Consider the following 15512-nt stretch of genomic DNA (forward strand, 5'->3'; position numbering starts at 1 on the left):
CTAGGAATTAGAGACAGGAAAATAAAACCCCAAATTTTCAAAAAGCAACCATCAAGTTTGGGCATCTAATTTTTCAGCTTGCCTAATTTCAGAAATGCAAGGGGTGGCAGATGCAAAAAGCGGAGTCCCTGCAGCCCCCTGAAAAAAGCTAGCAAGAGCAGTAGCTTTGTCACATCCCTGAAAAACCAAGCCCAAACTGTCTCAGACTTGCTGCCCCAAATTAAGACCTTTTTAATTTTATTTCATTTTAGCCTTAGAAACCTGTGTGTCGGGTTGCTGTCAGCAGTAGGAGTCAGGAACACCTCGCTCGTACACTGTGCTCAAAGCAGCAGGTGATTCCACACCTCAGAAAACCCAGAGGGCTGCATCCAGGTCAGTTTCCAGAGACTGCTTCACATAAAATAAAAAGACCTAGGAACCTGGACTATGATCCATCCCCCTGAGGTGATGCCCCCACACCATATAGATTTATGCTCTCCTTTGCATTTCTACATCTGCCCCACGAATGGCAGGGCTGTGGCTTCACACAGGGGGACAGGGACAGCAGGGGAAGAAAGCTGTGAAACTTTTTGCCAAGAAAAGGGGGTTTTTATGCTCTCCTCTGTGAGATTGTTCAGGAGCCCAGGCTTGCCTGCGGGTTTGCAGTGGGATGCAGGGTGCAGGCCACCCCTGCTCCTGGCCAGCTCCAGCTCGCAGCCATTTGGGCTGCCAGCAGCTCCCCGGGCCGGGGGGTCCCCAGCCCACCCCCAGACACCCTGCTCTCCTTGTGGCGGAGCACACGAGTCCCCACGTCCAACACAGGGCCTGCATTCAGCCCCAGAAACCAACCACCTTACAGTGGGAACGAAGCCTAAACAGGCTCAGCCTGTGGGGCCCTGCACTGAAGAGATTTCTCCAATACATCCCACTTCTGAAAGTGCGGCCCACTCTTATTTACAAAGGCTGGCTTTGGCAGGGGGTGGGCAGAGCTGTGCTTGAATTTGAACTGTAACCAGAACCCATCATTAGCTGCACGAACCTGCTTCTTCAACACTTTCCAGGTCTCGGGGTCAGAGCTAACGTTTGCTAAGTCAACAGCAGTCCTTCTGTCAGCATCAGCTGGCGCTGGGTCGGGCCTGCGGGAGGAAGGATCCATCTGCGGAGATCAACGAAATCGATACCGGGATACACACGCAGCCGACAAGGACTTCTGCGAGTGTTTGTCAACATTTTTTGGTTCTGTTAGTAAAGAGGACATGTTTTACTCAAAAAACATCTCCCGGGTGGCAGTGAGTTTGAAAAATAAAAGTCCATCAGTGTTAGCGCTGACCTGTTTTTCCTGGAAGTGCTTTCCACCTTACTTCTCACTTCTGGCGAGCGCGCGGGGAGTGACCCCGGCGAGGAGCCGCATTCCTACACAGGGGGTGAACCAGGAACTCGCTCCCAGCCAGCGGCAGGTATGCGGAACGCTGCCCTGCCCGCACGGCGGCTCCGCCGAGCCCCACGGACCCTCACCGGGGCAGGCAGCAAGAAGCAGATGCTTGCTTGCAAGTGCAGGCGGCAATAAAGCGAGAGCACAACGCTTCAGGACGGCAGCTGAGCTCTGAGGCACGGCTTTCTGCAGTGACTAATACGAATACGGTCCTAACGCGACAGTTCGCTGCCTGCACCTGCGCTCAGTCCCGAAAGTAACTGAGCGTCTCCAGATGTTACACGCTGCACTAAATAATAATAATAATAAAGCACATCCATTTTTCAATCTTTTTTTATTATTATTTATTTAAACTGTACACAAATGTAAAATACTTCAACAGCAAATCTAAGTGAAATTTGTTTGGTTTAAATTATTATGGAACAGAACCTAAAAGGAACTTTATTAAATAAACATAAAAACTGGATTTAAAGGATGCACATATTGTAATGTATTCTACAATAGTCATTTTTTTCACTCTACTTTCCATGTGCGTATGGTATAGAAAAGACACTGAATAGAACAAACAGAATCCATTTTGTACCCTGAAACAATTGGTAGGCCTCGTGAGGGATTGCTCAGTATGACTACATGATATATGATGGCTTTGCCATCTCATAAAAATTATAACTAATATGTTGGCCTCTTTGGTTCCAAAATTTATGTATAATACATTTAACTGTATTCATTTTTTGCTGCTATAAAAATAACATTTTTTTCAAATGGCAGTTTTTTGACTAATCATGCAACTAAATCAGTGCAAACATTAAAAGCAATCATTCGCTTTAAAAAAGAAGCAAAAGATTTAATTTCAAGTATAAAAAAATATAAAAAAGTCATATCATAAGTCCAGTTTTGTCTAGTATGGGTCAACACTTTAAATTGCATAGCTCATGCGGCACCTGTTTACCTAGATAGTGAGCAAAGATAAGTGCACTATCAAGTACCACTTTTCAAGGCATTGAAATTTGCAAGTGCTATTATACGTGCATTCAAGCAGTTTGCAAGTGCTATGCTGTATCATTATTTTCTGATCTTTATGGCCATCCTTGACACCTCCTGGTAAGGAAATTGAAAGCACTCTCCTCTCTCCTCCTTTCCAAGACTTGTTAAAATGTTCCTCGCCCGTTATTAAATGCACTGCATTTTTTCAGAATGTCTCCACTGCATGACTGTCACTCCTCTTTAGGGTTCATTGGTTTAGCCATGGTAGCGGTCGCTTGCTTGCTTGCTCCCCACGTGGCGGGCCCTTGCCGAGTCCCCCGCTGAAGAACGCAGATTGCAACTTTGACTCTTTGCTCTCGGATTGCTGAGGGATGCTCACGGTCAACGCAGGGCAGATACGGTGTCAAATCCCCTCCTCCGAGACACCACAGGTACAGCCATCCACGGGATGCTAGTGGTCAGTTAAAGCATCGGACAATGCCAGCCCAGCTTGTGACTTCGCAACAGCCCGATGTCAGAAATACAGCCGTTGCCTACGCGTCTGTCTCCTTCTCTCTCTCGGATGTCACCACGTGATTCCTTACTGGAAGTGCTGTAGGGAGATACGGGTTTCTGTGATGCTTTTATTTAGATACATTTAAATTAAGAGGAAGTGATCACCTACAAAGGCAGGTGTCCTGCAGCTTCTCGCTAGACCTAAGAGGTGACAGTCGACTTTTTTTTTCTCTTTTTTTCTAAGTTTGGTCATTTTGACACCTGCGTGCAAGAATACGTCGTGTTCTCGCAGTCTGTGCTTTTGCCTGAGCAAAGGGAGCTCGTTTCGGTCTGACTTCGCCGGCAGGCGGGGAAACAGCTGCGCAGCCGTTCACTCGTACTGGCAGGCATTTAGGTACGTTGTCACTGGTCACTGACTTCCTGTGCTCATGTCCCTTTTCCAAGCTGCCTTGTGTCTGTGTCTGTGTGTGTGGGTGTCTGTGTGTGTGTACGAGCGCGTGTCTGTGTGCGTGCGCACGGTGTGTGTGTGTGTGTGTGTCTTTAAGATATTTCATAGCATTAACTTATAAGTGGTAGGATATATAAGTGTCCAAGATCCACAAACTGCCACTGTCCTGACACCAAAGTGAAATGATTTTTTTTTTGTCAAACTTTTCCACAGTGACTTTTCAACACTGATGCCTGGATACACAGTGAAACTTCCTCCAACACCATCTCATATGGGAATGTTCTCTCTCTCTCTCCCCCCCAAAAACACACACCTCAAATCAAGCACAACCACATTCTTCCACAATCATATTGGGAACGTCCCTTTTCACAATGTTGTATTCATCATCAAAGTACAGCATTGACATTGTGCTAAGTTTGGTTGGAATGCAACAGGAGTTCACGGTGCCCGGGTTCAGCCCCCGCATTCGGTACTGATTCACGACGGCGGTGTGAAAGGAGGAAGCCGACCCCGGGACGCCGGCCAAGTAGGCCGGGCAGCTCCCTTCACAGTAATTCCCATAGTAACCTGATGGTGCTATGATCCAGTCATTCCACCCAATGAGTCTAAAGTCAATGTAAAACTGTTGCCTGCAACATAGATTGGTCCTGCCATCGCACTCCAGGCCTCTTTTCCGGATCCTGTGTTTGTTATCGGCGAGGCGGGCTTGCACCACTAAAAAAGGCCGGTGGGATTCCTCCCCGGGGTCCACATAAATTGGCAGCACTGAATACTCTTCACAGCCCTCACATTGAACATCCAAGTTCAGTCTCCTTTCTCCTCTCTCAAACAGAGCCTGGATCGCCTCTGTCATGGGAAAAGTGTGCCAACCACTTCTTTTGAGATCGACTTTCTTTTCAACCACATTCCACTTGTTGCTAGTGTCCGGGTCTTGGAAATAGACTTTGACTCTTACTTTTCGCCTGCTGCCTTTCTCTAAGACATATGGAAGCAGCTTCAAGTAAAGCCACAGGCTGGCTTGAACGACAAACAAGTTCTGGTTCCCTTCATTCGAGATGAAGAAATAGAGGCGGACTCTAGATGAGGCCAGATCGTCTGCAAGATAAGGAGAGATCAGCAAGATTAAGTCAAAAAGAAAATGTATCTTTTGTGCGATTCTGGATTCAGCGGCAACGCCAGAAGACAGCTGATCGAAAGAGCGACGAGGCTGCATCAGCCAGAAGGCATGCACTGAATCAGATATCCCGAATTCGTAATCGAAATTAATTGCAAAGGGACTTCCCGCAGCAACGTTCGTACCCGGGCTATAGCCGAACGCGTCAGATCCGCAGCCACCGGTCCGGGCTCTCCAGAATACTGGATTTTTCCAGCCAGATAGCTGCAAGGACGCCGCAACAGTACCTTGAAAAGACTGGCGCTTGCGCTGCCCTATCTCACTCGTTTAAGAATAGTTTTAACTTTCAGCCGTCGGCCGATTCTCACAGGGAGAGTCTTTTTCAGTAACCACTGAAATGTCAGTGCCAAACCGGGGATTTTGTTTCAATTTTCACATATTCTCATCGCAGTTTGGCAGAGCAGATTCACGAGATGGGGGGGAAAAATATTTCAGCAGTGTGCCTGCTTGTCCAGCAGATTAAACTAACCCCCCTCTTAGTCGGGTACAATATCTGCCATTAATCATTCCCATCTCTGCTTTTCCCCCGTAACGATAAACTCACACCAAGGCGACCAAACGAAGCAGTTGCTCTCACTGCATCGCCATTACTGACTGCTCTCAGTACACTTCTCAATAACACCACAATTAAAGGAGCGAAATTATCGCAGAAAACCAAATGTCACCAAATGTCTGACATAACCCATTATTTGTAAACACGAGAGCCTGCTGCATAAATTGTGTCAGAAATACCAGCGTCCCTGCCGCAAGCCCGTACTGTAAGTCCTACCCCAATTTGGCGTAGGTGATAAATGTGCAAGCTGGCCTTTACAGCGGGGACTGTAATTCTGGTCCTTGAGTCGGAGCCTCCCCATCGCTATTTAAAATTATTGCTGGAAAGGCGTTTTCTCATCCATCCTTATCTGTTTGACTTCCTTCTGTACAGAGCCAAATGTAGATTTTTCTTCCTTTTCTTTTCCTATGAATCTTTAATATTTTTCATTCTCTGAATGGGATTTTTTGCATAGTCGGTGTCTTCATCTGTTACCCTAGGTGCCTTCCTAATGTGCCTGCAGGGCCCATTCGGCACCTTGTAAGATTTCAGGGACAAAAAAATTTCACTGCGCTTGTCTGTGTTTTACACCGACTCAATTTCGGAAGTGTTACAAAAGCCAGTGGTTAACTGAGAACCAAATGGAAGCACAAGCCCACCCCAGATCTCCCATCAACAGCCTGACAGAAAATAATAACACCGCAAATGTACGCTGAGAAAACCTTCCGTACGCTAGCAAATACACAACTTCTCCATAAACTGTGGTGACAGTGACAGAAAAAGAACAGTACGGTGTTGCTGCACCGATCCACATCGCTCGTGTTGTACGGAATTGTGTGTGCCCATAAATTTTGTATGTGAATATAACAAGCAGATGTATAATGCAACAGATCCCATAGATACTGTAAATGTATATGCCTTTGGTAAGTGGGAGGGTAGATAAAGAAGATGAGTAGGCAGCACACAGGCTAGAAAGAGATTTATTTTGTGGACAAATGATATATAGATGCCACGGGAAGATAGAGAGGGAGAAAAATGAAGTGAGTGAAAGAGCGATGAGGGAAAGGAGAGATGGGCAGATAGGCAGGAGACAGCTAATTTGCAGAGCGCTGGTGTTAGGGCCAGATGCGCAAAGTTCGCAGGCACAGCGGCTGCCTGGAAAAACCGCTGGAAAGCTACGCCAGAGGGATTCGGGGACGTGTAACCGCGATGGCTGCGCAGGACCGAGCTGGCTGGTACCGAGGGGATGGATGGCACAGTTAGCGCGGCCCGACGGACAGGGAGCAGGCAGACACCGCCGGCAGCAGGCTGCGCGCAGCGGACAGACAAGGCCAACACCATGAATGAACGCTAAATAAATGGGAAACGAACGGAAAAGGGCGGACAGGCAGATGCAAGTCTCAACAGACGGATGCACGCAGCGAAGCAGCTGAATGTGCAGGGCAGGCAGAGGAGGCGAGGGATGCAAGAGAACGGAGCGGGACAGGCGGAGGAGGGAGGGACGGGGACAGCGGCAAGCAGCTGGAAGGACACCGGAGGGGGACCCGGGGACACGGAGGGATGGGGGACGCAGGGCGCAACCTGGAGAGGAGCTGGGGCATGGGGCACACAGGGGAAGGACAGGACGGAGCAGAGGGCAGGGGTGAGGTGTGCGGGGAGGGAGGATGAGTGGGGGCAGGAGGATGAGCCGGGTGGGCAGGTGCCTGTGGCAGGCAGGGGGACAAGCGGGCAGGGGGACAAGTGGGGGAACAGGCAGGGGGACAGGAGGGCAGGGGAACAGGAAGGGGCTCAGGCATGGGGACAAGCAGTCAGGGGGACAGGCAGAGGCTCAGGCGGGGGGTCAGGCAGGGGGACATGCAGGGGGTCACGCAGGGGGACAGACGGGCAGGGGACAGACGGGCAGGGGCCAGGCGGGAGCGGCAGGGCAGAGAGCCGGGCGGCGCCCACCTGTCTCGGCGAAGCTGATGATCTCGGAGACGGGGTCGTGGGCCGGCGGCCCGGCGCTCGCCTGCCCGTCCAGGCTGGGGATCTCCACGCGGCCGTCCTCCCGCACCTTGCCGGCGTGCAGCTTGCGCAGCGCCGTGACCATGGCCGCCTTGGGCACGGCGTGCGTGATGTTGGGCCGGTCCCGCATCTGCAGCCGGCTCAGGATGTGCCTCTTGACCGCCTCCAGGAAATCCCCGTCCACCTTGCCCGGCTCCTCGGGCCGCCGGAAGCCGCAGGAGGTGCATGTGTCCTGCGGGGAGCCGCCGGCGGGGGCCGGCGGGGTCGGGGTGCCCGAGGCGCCCAGCAGGAGCAGCCCGCAGGCCAGCAGCGCGCCCAGCACCCCCCGGCGAGCCGCCCCGTCCATGGCGGAGGAGCGGGGGGCCGAGCTGGGGGCCGCCACCCGGAGCGCCGCAGGGAGCCCGTGTGCAGGCAGCGCCGCGCCGAGCTCCGAGCGCTCCGCGGCGCGGAGGGGGCGGTGGCAGCCGAGTGGGGGGCCGCAACCGCTCCGCGCGGGGGGGGGGGGGGGGGGCGGACGGGGCCGGGGCCGGCGAAGGAAAGGAAGGAGGGAGGGAGGGAAGGAGGGAAGGAGGGAAGGAGGGGGCGCCCGGGGAACGGCGGCGTGTGCCGCCGGGGGGGGAGGCTGCACACGCAGGCACCGAGGGCGAAGTTGGGGAGGGAGGGATGGAAGGAGGGAAGGGGGGGGAGAGGCTGGCGGTGCACCGAGAGCCCGGCTCTCCGACGGGGGAGGGGGCGGCAGCAGGTGAGGGGGTGGCTGCGGAGCCCGGGGTGGGGGGGGAGAGGGGGAGCGGGCCGGGGGTGCGAGGGGAGCCGGGGAGCTGGGGAAGGCGGCGCCGCGCTGCCCCGGGGCCCCGCGCCGCTTCAGAGGGGCATCCCCGGGCGGCGCCGCGCCTGGTCCATCGCTCGCTTCGGCAGGTCCGGGCGGGCCGCGGAGAGGAGCTCTTTAGTCCGGCGTCATGGAGGGGGGTCAGGGAGATAAACGAAGCAGATTTATATACAATCCAATTTATAGCCTGGAAGGAGGGGGGGGTGAGGGGGGGGGAGAAGTGCCACTTGTACCCCCCCGCCCACTCCGCCCCCGCAAGACGACGAGCCGCAGGCCGTGGGTGCGGGTCCCCGGGCGGCTCGGCTCGGCTCCGCACCGCTCCCCTCCCGAGCTGGCCCGGAGCGGAGCCGGGGGCTGCGGGGAGCGGGGCCGATGCCGGCAGCCCCCCCGGCGGCGAGGCTGGCCCCCCGAGCCCCACTCCGGAGCGGCGGGGAGGCTTCCTTCGAGGCTCAGCGCCGAGGATGCTGCGGCGGTGCCCGGCGCGGCCCCGCACCGGGGACTCGATCGGCTGGATCCCGGCGATCCCAGGAGCGGCTGCACGGATCCACTCGGTCAGACCGGCTCTTCTGCTCGCTCCCTCGCTCGCTCTTTTTAAACGAGATCTCCCTTGCCGGTGGTTTGGGGTTTATTATTGTTGTTATTGTTATTATGATTTTAAGTGTGATTTTTGTTGTTGTTGTTGCTGCTGCCGCTGCCGCTCCAGTTAATCTGTCTCCCTCTCTGCCTCTTTCTCTCTCTCTCCGCGTCTTTTTGATCTTTCGCTCGCCTTGTGCTGGCTTGAACGCCGTGTTTGGGTTTGTTTTGGTTTTTTTAACGCGTCTGATGTTCCCTCGCGGATCCGCAGTGGAAGGTCTCGGGGAAGCGGCTCGCTCCTCGCTTATCTTCCTCTGATCTCCTCCTGCTAATTTTCCCCCCCTGCAAAATCACGACATTGTGGCACTTTCTACTGAAACTTTTATACAGGAGTTAAAACCACGTGGGAACTCCAACCTATAACAGAGACGCCATGGGTTCCTCACTATTTAGGAGATTAAGTTAAGTCTTTTGCCCCCTGGGCTATTACAGTAACTTCCTGGTGTTGGAAATATTAACTGCGCTGCTTCTTTAACTCCCCCCGTCCCCTCCCTCCCTCCCGGTTCCCGCAAACACACCCACCCCGCACACCGGCCCGGCAGGACGGACGGACGGACACCGAGCAGCGGCATCCCCGGCATCCCCCCCGCCCCTCCCCGGGCCGGGAGATGGATGCCCCCTCCCCCGGGGTGCTCCTTCCCTTTTAAGCACTTGAAAGAAGAAGTCATTAGAAAGTTTCCCGTCGGGTTGGCTTCGCGACGGGGCGGGTTTCTGTTTGTTTGTTTGAATGGGCCGGGTGAGAGCTGCCGGGGCTGCCGATTTTCCTGGGGAGGGGGCAAAGCGGGGGTCTCGGGGCGGCAGCGGCAGATAACGGGAACCCGGAGCTGGGTGAGCAACCCCGGGTATCTCCCCGATATCCTCGCCCCCCGACGGGCTAGGGGAGATGCCCAGCAGCCAGTAGCCTCAGATGCCCAGAGGCTACGGGAATCCTCCTCCGCTCCCCCCATCCCGGGGCAAAACGGGCTCGGGAAGCGCCCCCCCCCCCCCCCCCCCCCCCCCCGCGCGCCCCCCCCGGGGGAAGGCTGGGCACAGGGCGCCCCCTCCGGGCCGCCACGGGAAGCGGGAGCCGGGGGGCGAGCAGCCGAGCCCCGGGCCCAGGGGTGCTGCTGCTGCTGCTGCTGCTCAGGGGCAGGGTGCCGCCGAGGGGGAGGCAGAGGGAGGTGCGCGCCGGGGGCTGGGATGTGGTTGCAGAGCTGGGGTGGGGGCTCTGACAGCTCAAGGGGCTGCCGGCTCTTCTAATCGCAGCTTGTTTTTTTTTGTTTGTTTTTTTTGTTTTTTTAACCCACGAAGGAAAATGTAACTTCAGGAATGAAAGCAAAGCCCAGAACCTGCTGCCTTTTCAGCGAGCTGAATGCTAGTTTTCAAGGGGTAGGTGCGGGATGTGCAAAGAAAATAAATAAATAAATAAATAAATAAACAAACACCTTTTGAGTGTTTTAGTTTTTAAAAGGAAAATAAAACTTCTTACACATGTCTAGACTGCGTGCACGTGTGAGCTCTGTTAGCTGTCACTAATAGCAGCAATGCGAGAACGTAAAGGGGTCAGCTGGAGGATTGGATTGTTCCTGTGGTTTAGGAATTAAAGGGAGAAATGCTATTCTCATGTTAGCATGAACATTTTTTCTTGTTCTGCCCTGCAAAAGTAGAGACTTTTTTTTATAACACTTGATGCTGTACTGCAAACTCGCACTGCAAGCCCGGTCCGATTGTTCATGTTGGGTTTAATATAAAAGGAGATGATCTTTAAGATCCCTTCCAACCCAGGCCATTCTCTGATTGTGTTCTGCGATGCTACAATAAACACTGGCTGCACACACAGTACCGTGAATCAAAGCTAAACCCTCAGTATCACTGGAGCTACCCTGACGGGAGATCAGAATTAGATACTGTATTTCCTCCCTCCCATTAGCAGGTTTTGAATGGAAAGCCTGGAATGTAAAAAAAGAAATAATGCTAAAAATCCAATCACTCTGACATCCTGTAAGCTAATAAGAGCACGTGAATGCAACAAGCTTAGTACTTCACAGTAATTAATTTGACAGCAAAGAGCTAACAAGAAAACAACAGGCAGAGCAGTGATGACTGGTTCATAGAGGTCACCATCACACAAGAAATAGGTGTAAACACAGCCCCTCTCCCTTTGGAAACAGCTGTCTCATTGGCCCAGTAAGAATGAAATGCCAAAGAGGAAGAAAATACCATGCCTTCCACGGGGGGGAACAAAACTGGGAAGGTATTTGTTGTCGTAACACGAGGTAGAGATTTTCTTTTTTAAATGCAGCACTTTTGACTTGTCCCTGCTCCCCGCTGCAGTGGCGTGTTTTGGCTTTTTTTCCTCCTCTTCTCTTTTGGTTAGCCAAAGACATTTTGCATATTCAAACACTGGGAAGACTTATCTTCTCCAGCAATTACTAACAAACGAACACACTAATAAACCCCATTGTTATTTAAAGTGTGTCCACCAGAACTCTGGAGGCAGCTCTCGCAGTGGACCTGCTCTGGCTTCCTCCTGGAGACGCAATCAAACCTCAGATGCTTTCGGGCAGGAGAGCCTACAGGGAGGGCAAACAGGGCTAGCAGCAAGAAACGTGCCGTTTGATTTCTCATCTTGCTCAGGGAGCACGGCTTATTGATTGAGTCATAAAGCTCTGTTAATTTTAAGATCTCCTCAGCTTTCAGTTCTTTCCCCTGGGCATAAACTTGTTGCTTACCCCGAGCAGATGAACCAGCAGGGAAATGGTAGCTTCACGCTCCCCCCGCACCTCCCCCCGTTCTCTGTTTGTTCTGAGCTCATCTGTGTGAGGACTCGTTTTCACACACACCTTCTCAAACCGGCTGCTGTTCATCTGATTCAGGGTCATGCTTTTCCATACATTAAACGCGAGGGAGAACTGGGAAGGAAATGGCCGGGATTTGTGCTTAATGGGCAAGCGCACGTTTTGCCAGGAAGCCCCGCTGTGAGAAGTGCAGGTTTGGAGGGCATTTTCTGCAGAAACATCAAGTCTCACGGCTGGAACCTGATGCTTATTAAAGCTACTGGTATAATGAGATCATGATGAACTCAGTTCCTCAGCCAGTGTAAGCCAGCGTGCTTCTGAGGCATCGGACTGCTACAAGTCTCTCTCTGCAGCCCAGCTATGTGCCAGAAGGCAGCCGGTGCACAAGTCACGCTGTCCCAGAGGCCAGGCGGTGCAGCCCTGCGCGTCCCGAGTCTGGAGGATGCTCTAAAGCGGAGGAGACAGCAATGGCACGAGGCAGCTCCCTCCCTGGGTTGTATTTTCATAACACCCTCAGTGGGACTGTCACAGTTTACACTAGCTGAGGATCTGGCCCCACACATATTGTTCAAGCACCTTTTATGCTCTTAAACCAGTAATAATATCTGTTAGGTAACCTTACTAATCCCTTTGAGGAAGGATTTTCTTTTACTGTACTGATGGCTGAAGTGACTAAAGCTTTATATATAAGAGGCCTGGTTTGTGCTACAAATGCTTCTCCTTTGATACCAGCAAATACAAGTTTCACTAGCACAAGCATCTTTTTCTGCAAGCATTTCCCAAATAAAATAGGCTATACCGGCAAAAGCACTTTTTTTTTTTTTTTTTTGCTCATATAGCTGCATCTACACAGAGGATTTTTGCACGTAGTAGAAGGCAATCTGTTTTAAATGGCACTTCAGAAGAGCATTGCTATCCCACAGAAGTTTCAAGGATAGAACTGGAAACATGCACTTCTGCCCTGTATCTGAAAGAGCTTTTTACAAGTGGCCATAATATGGCCAAGAAATATGGTTACAGGGATGGGCTGCGGGTGCTGTGCTCAGTCTGGAATTTTTATTCATGCCCTTCTTTTGCTTCAGATGAAATTATGTATCTGTAATCAGGCTGATTCCTCAGTACCCATAAATACTTTTAAAACAACTTCAAAAAAAATAAAATAAAAAAAAAAAAAAAAAAAAAAAACAGTGAAAGTTTCAGAAGCACCTTAGCTCTGTAAAGGAAAAGTCCTATTGGAAATCAAGTATGTAAATGACATTCTGGAAAAAAAAAAAAAAAAATGTATGTTTTCTGAACTTGCAGAGGCAAACCTAACTCATGGCAAAAAAACAGCAAGAGGTTCATTTGGCTTCTTTGCTCCGCCAGTGCCTCTTTAAGAGAAAACTGTCTGTTAACAGAGCTTTGTTCTTCATAGGAAAGGCTCCTATACCGAACAGCAGCTGGAAAAGAGGGTATAGCAGGCAGAAGCAAAGGACCTGGCCACCTGGGAATCCTTTTCTAAGGCAGGTATAGTGAGAATCTGGAAGATGAGTCACAGAGAAACAATGAGCTGGTTTAAAACAGAGCCCTCAACAGGTCTGGAAGAGCACCTAATGAGTTCCAGCTCCTTGAACAGGTGTCAGGCAGCAGGACATGGGGGCAGGCAGAAGGACTGGATTTCAGGGGCACACCGACAGTCACAGCCACCCATTCCCGCTGCCCCTGTTCTCGGGCAACTGCAGTCCCGCTCTGGGCTCCATTACCTGGTGGTGCCGCACAGGCAGCATGCCGGTCGATCCGTCCTCTTCTCAGCCCCTTTGTGCTCCAGGAAGGTTTGGACCCACCCTCCTGGGCTCTCTGCGTGACACAAAGCGCATGCGGGTGGCTTGTCCCAGCCAGGTCTCCGAACAACGCAGTCCCTTTCGGTAAAGGGATGTGCTTCAATTTCCAAAGTAAAGGAACCAAACACCGTTGGGTAGATACCCCATACGATATTCAGAGGGTGTCCGCTGCTTGTGGATGGCCCAGAAGTGCTCGTTTTCCTCGCACACTCTGTCCTCTGCAGTCCAAAGACGTAGTCTTATAATCAAGCAGTGACTTCCTCTGAAGTTGCTTGTATTGACCTAAATAGGTTGGGGCGGGTGAGGACACACAGACAACATGAAAAAGCTGTGCTGGTTGCCCAACAAAGAAGTGTCTGCTTTGTGGTGAGCACTTTTAACATATAAGCACTTTTAACATACTGTTAAAGAACATGATTTTCATGTTTGCATTAGTTCACACCAAAAGCCTTGCAAAGTAGCAAAGTGAGTGAAAATAAAATCTGCATTTAAGTGGTAAACAAAACAGTTAAAATTTGACTTCTCGTAATTTGAGTGCTACACACTAACACAATGCATTTCAAAGTCAACTGGTGTATTTCTTCCATATATCCAGCTGTGATTCATCTAGCAGATCGGGAAAAGAAACACTAGGATGGAGCAATGTTAACTTTAGCTGCCCTGAGAAAATCAGTGATTATCAAGGAGTGGGGACGAGATGGAGAGGTCTCCCTCCAAATTTAAATAGTGCTCAGAAGCAAAAAAACATCTGGCACCTTTGAAATGCTGGGGGGGGGGGGATATGTGTGTGGTATGGGATACAGAAGCTCCAGCCATCTCCTGATGGACAATTGGTAGCACCTGATGAGCACCCAGACATAAGCAACTCTCTCTTTTCTGCAAGCAAGCAACACAATTTAAAGGAAGCGTCTACATGTAGGCCAGGCTGCAGCCAGAAGACACGTGCTCAGGCCTGAATTTTTTTCTCTGTACCCCCTTTTCACCAGCTGTATGTCAAGTATAACAACATTCAACCTTTGTGAGTTGCTTTGAAACCAAGCAGAGAAAAGTAGCATACAGAAATTCGTCCTATTCACAGAGGCTGACATTAACAGCATGGCCTTGGTACTGCCTGGCAAAAGTCATTTTCAGTCTATTCATACTTAAATTGCCCAAGCTTATTTTCTGTGAGTCTTTTGTTACGGAAAACCAGAACTACTATACCGTGTGTCTTATTTGCACAAGAACAGTTGGAATTAGCTTTTAAATATTATTGTACTACGATTATGCAGTCACTGCTAGAGCTGGGGGCAAAGCAGGAACCCAAGGAAGGTTTCTGTGATGGCATGGCTTACCCCAACTGCATCCTCGTCCACCAGTCCGAGGAAGGAGCATCTTCCCCCGAGGCTGAGCAGGAGCACCTTACCACATCGAGGAGCTCTGTCGATTCAATGCAGCTGAAGCGCGGGCCCGTGCGACTTGCAGCCGTCTGCCTGGCGCGTTTGGCCACCGCAGGCCTCCAGCATGCTTAGGCCATCTTGCCCAGTACGTGAGCCATGCTCACACGAGCCACACACAAGCTCCTCTGTTCCCACTGATGTTTCAGTGCTATCAAACCATGAGGGGGCTTATTAACAGAAAGCTCCCAACTACCTTCTGCCCTGCCCACACAGTATTTATGATTTTTCAGTCAGCACTGCCTGCCCCCTCATGAGGGAATAGCTTGAGCCTGCCACGTGACTAAAACAAAATGGATGGTACACTCCACAACCTGGGTGCTAACATCTGCCATTTTGTGGTGCTAAGGGACATAGTTTGGGAATGGGACTCAGTAGGCTGGGTTGATGGTTAGACTTTTATAACTTTGATAATTCTATGATTCTTCCAGAATGCCGCAAAAGCACATACCTGGTGACTTCGGCTATCCTTTCTGCTGAGACCCCTGCGATGCCCCCTCAAAGATGTTTTAAGGATGAGGGAACTTTTCAGTTCCCACTCACAGGCAGGTCCCATACTGCTGTCTCATCCACCACTGCCTTCGCAGCTGTGGGGCACCTTATTAGTAAAGAAAAACCCTTACACTTCTCCACAGCCCTTTGCCATTTCTGAGCAAATCTCACCCCCTAACATTTATTGTTGTGGTTTAAGTCCTTACAGCAACATTATTGAAAATAAATCATAGTATGTTGAAATGTTACTGTGAAATATGCTATTATACAAACCACTGCTCTGCAGACAGCAAGAAGAGGAGCACATGGACCACATTAAGCAAACATTGGGCCCACCAGACTTACGCAGGTACTGAAACATTAGGAGGGTGCAGAGAAACAACAGGAAAGTGTATTGTTTTAGGGGTTTTTTGCTTAAAAGATGAGAGAGAGAGCCTAGGGGAGAGGAACGCATGAAAAAGAGGAGGATGAGCCTTTTTT

General features: G+C 51.2%; 1 protein-coding gene and 1 long non-coding RNA gene across 3 annotated transcripts; both read right to left on the reverse strand.

Moving 5' to 3' along the window:
- Positions 1-3123: 3123 nt before the first annotated feature.
- Positions 3124-9625, reverse strand: INHBB (inhibin subunit beta B). Of its 2 annotated transcripts, XM_035330995.1 has the most exons (3): positions 9508-9625; positions 6992-7902; positions 3124-4433 (listed from the first exon to the last, which is right to left on the reverse strand). In XM_035330995.1, exons 2-3 carry the CDS (start codon positions 7392-7394, stop codon positions 3658-3660), a joined length of 1179 nt encoding a protein of 392 aa, XP_035186886.1. In that variant the 5' UTR covers positions 7395-7902; positions 9508-9625; the 3' UTR covers positions 3124-3657. The 2 variants fall into 2 exon arrangements, with proteins under 2 accessions (XP_035186886.1, XP_035186887.1); XM_035330996.1 differs by lacking the exon at positions 9508-9625 and having other exon boundaries at positions 6992-9476.
- A 362-nt stretch (positions 9626-9987) lies between these two features.
- On the reverse strand, positions 9988-14610 carry LOC118169608. The gene is made up of 3 exons (XR_004752192.1): positions 14439-14610; positions 13027-13386; positions 9988-10072 (listed from the first exon to the last, which is right to left on the reverse strand). It is a non-coding gene; the product is annotated as an uncharacterized LOC118169608 (long non-coding RNA).
- Positions 14611-15512: the final 902 nt, after the last annotated feature.

The sequence above is a fragment of the Oxyura jamaicensis genome, chromosome 7 (assembly GCF_011077185.1).
Source record: "Oxyura jamaicensis isolate SHBP4307 breed ruddy duck chromosome 7, BPBGC_Ojam_1.0, whole genome shotgun sequence".
Taxonomy (NCBI): Eukaryota; Metazoa; Chordata; class Aves; order Anseriformes; family Anatidae; genus Oxyura; species Oxyura jamaicensis.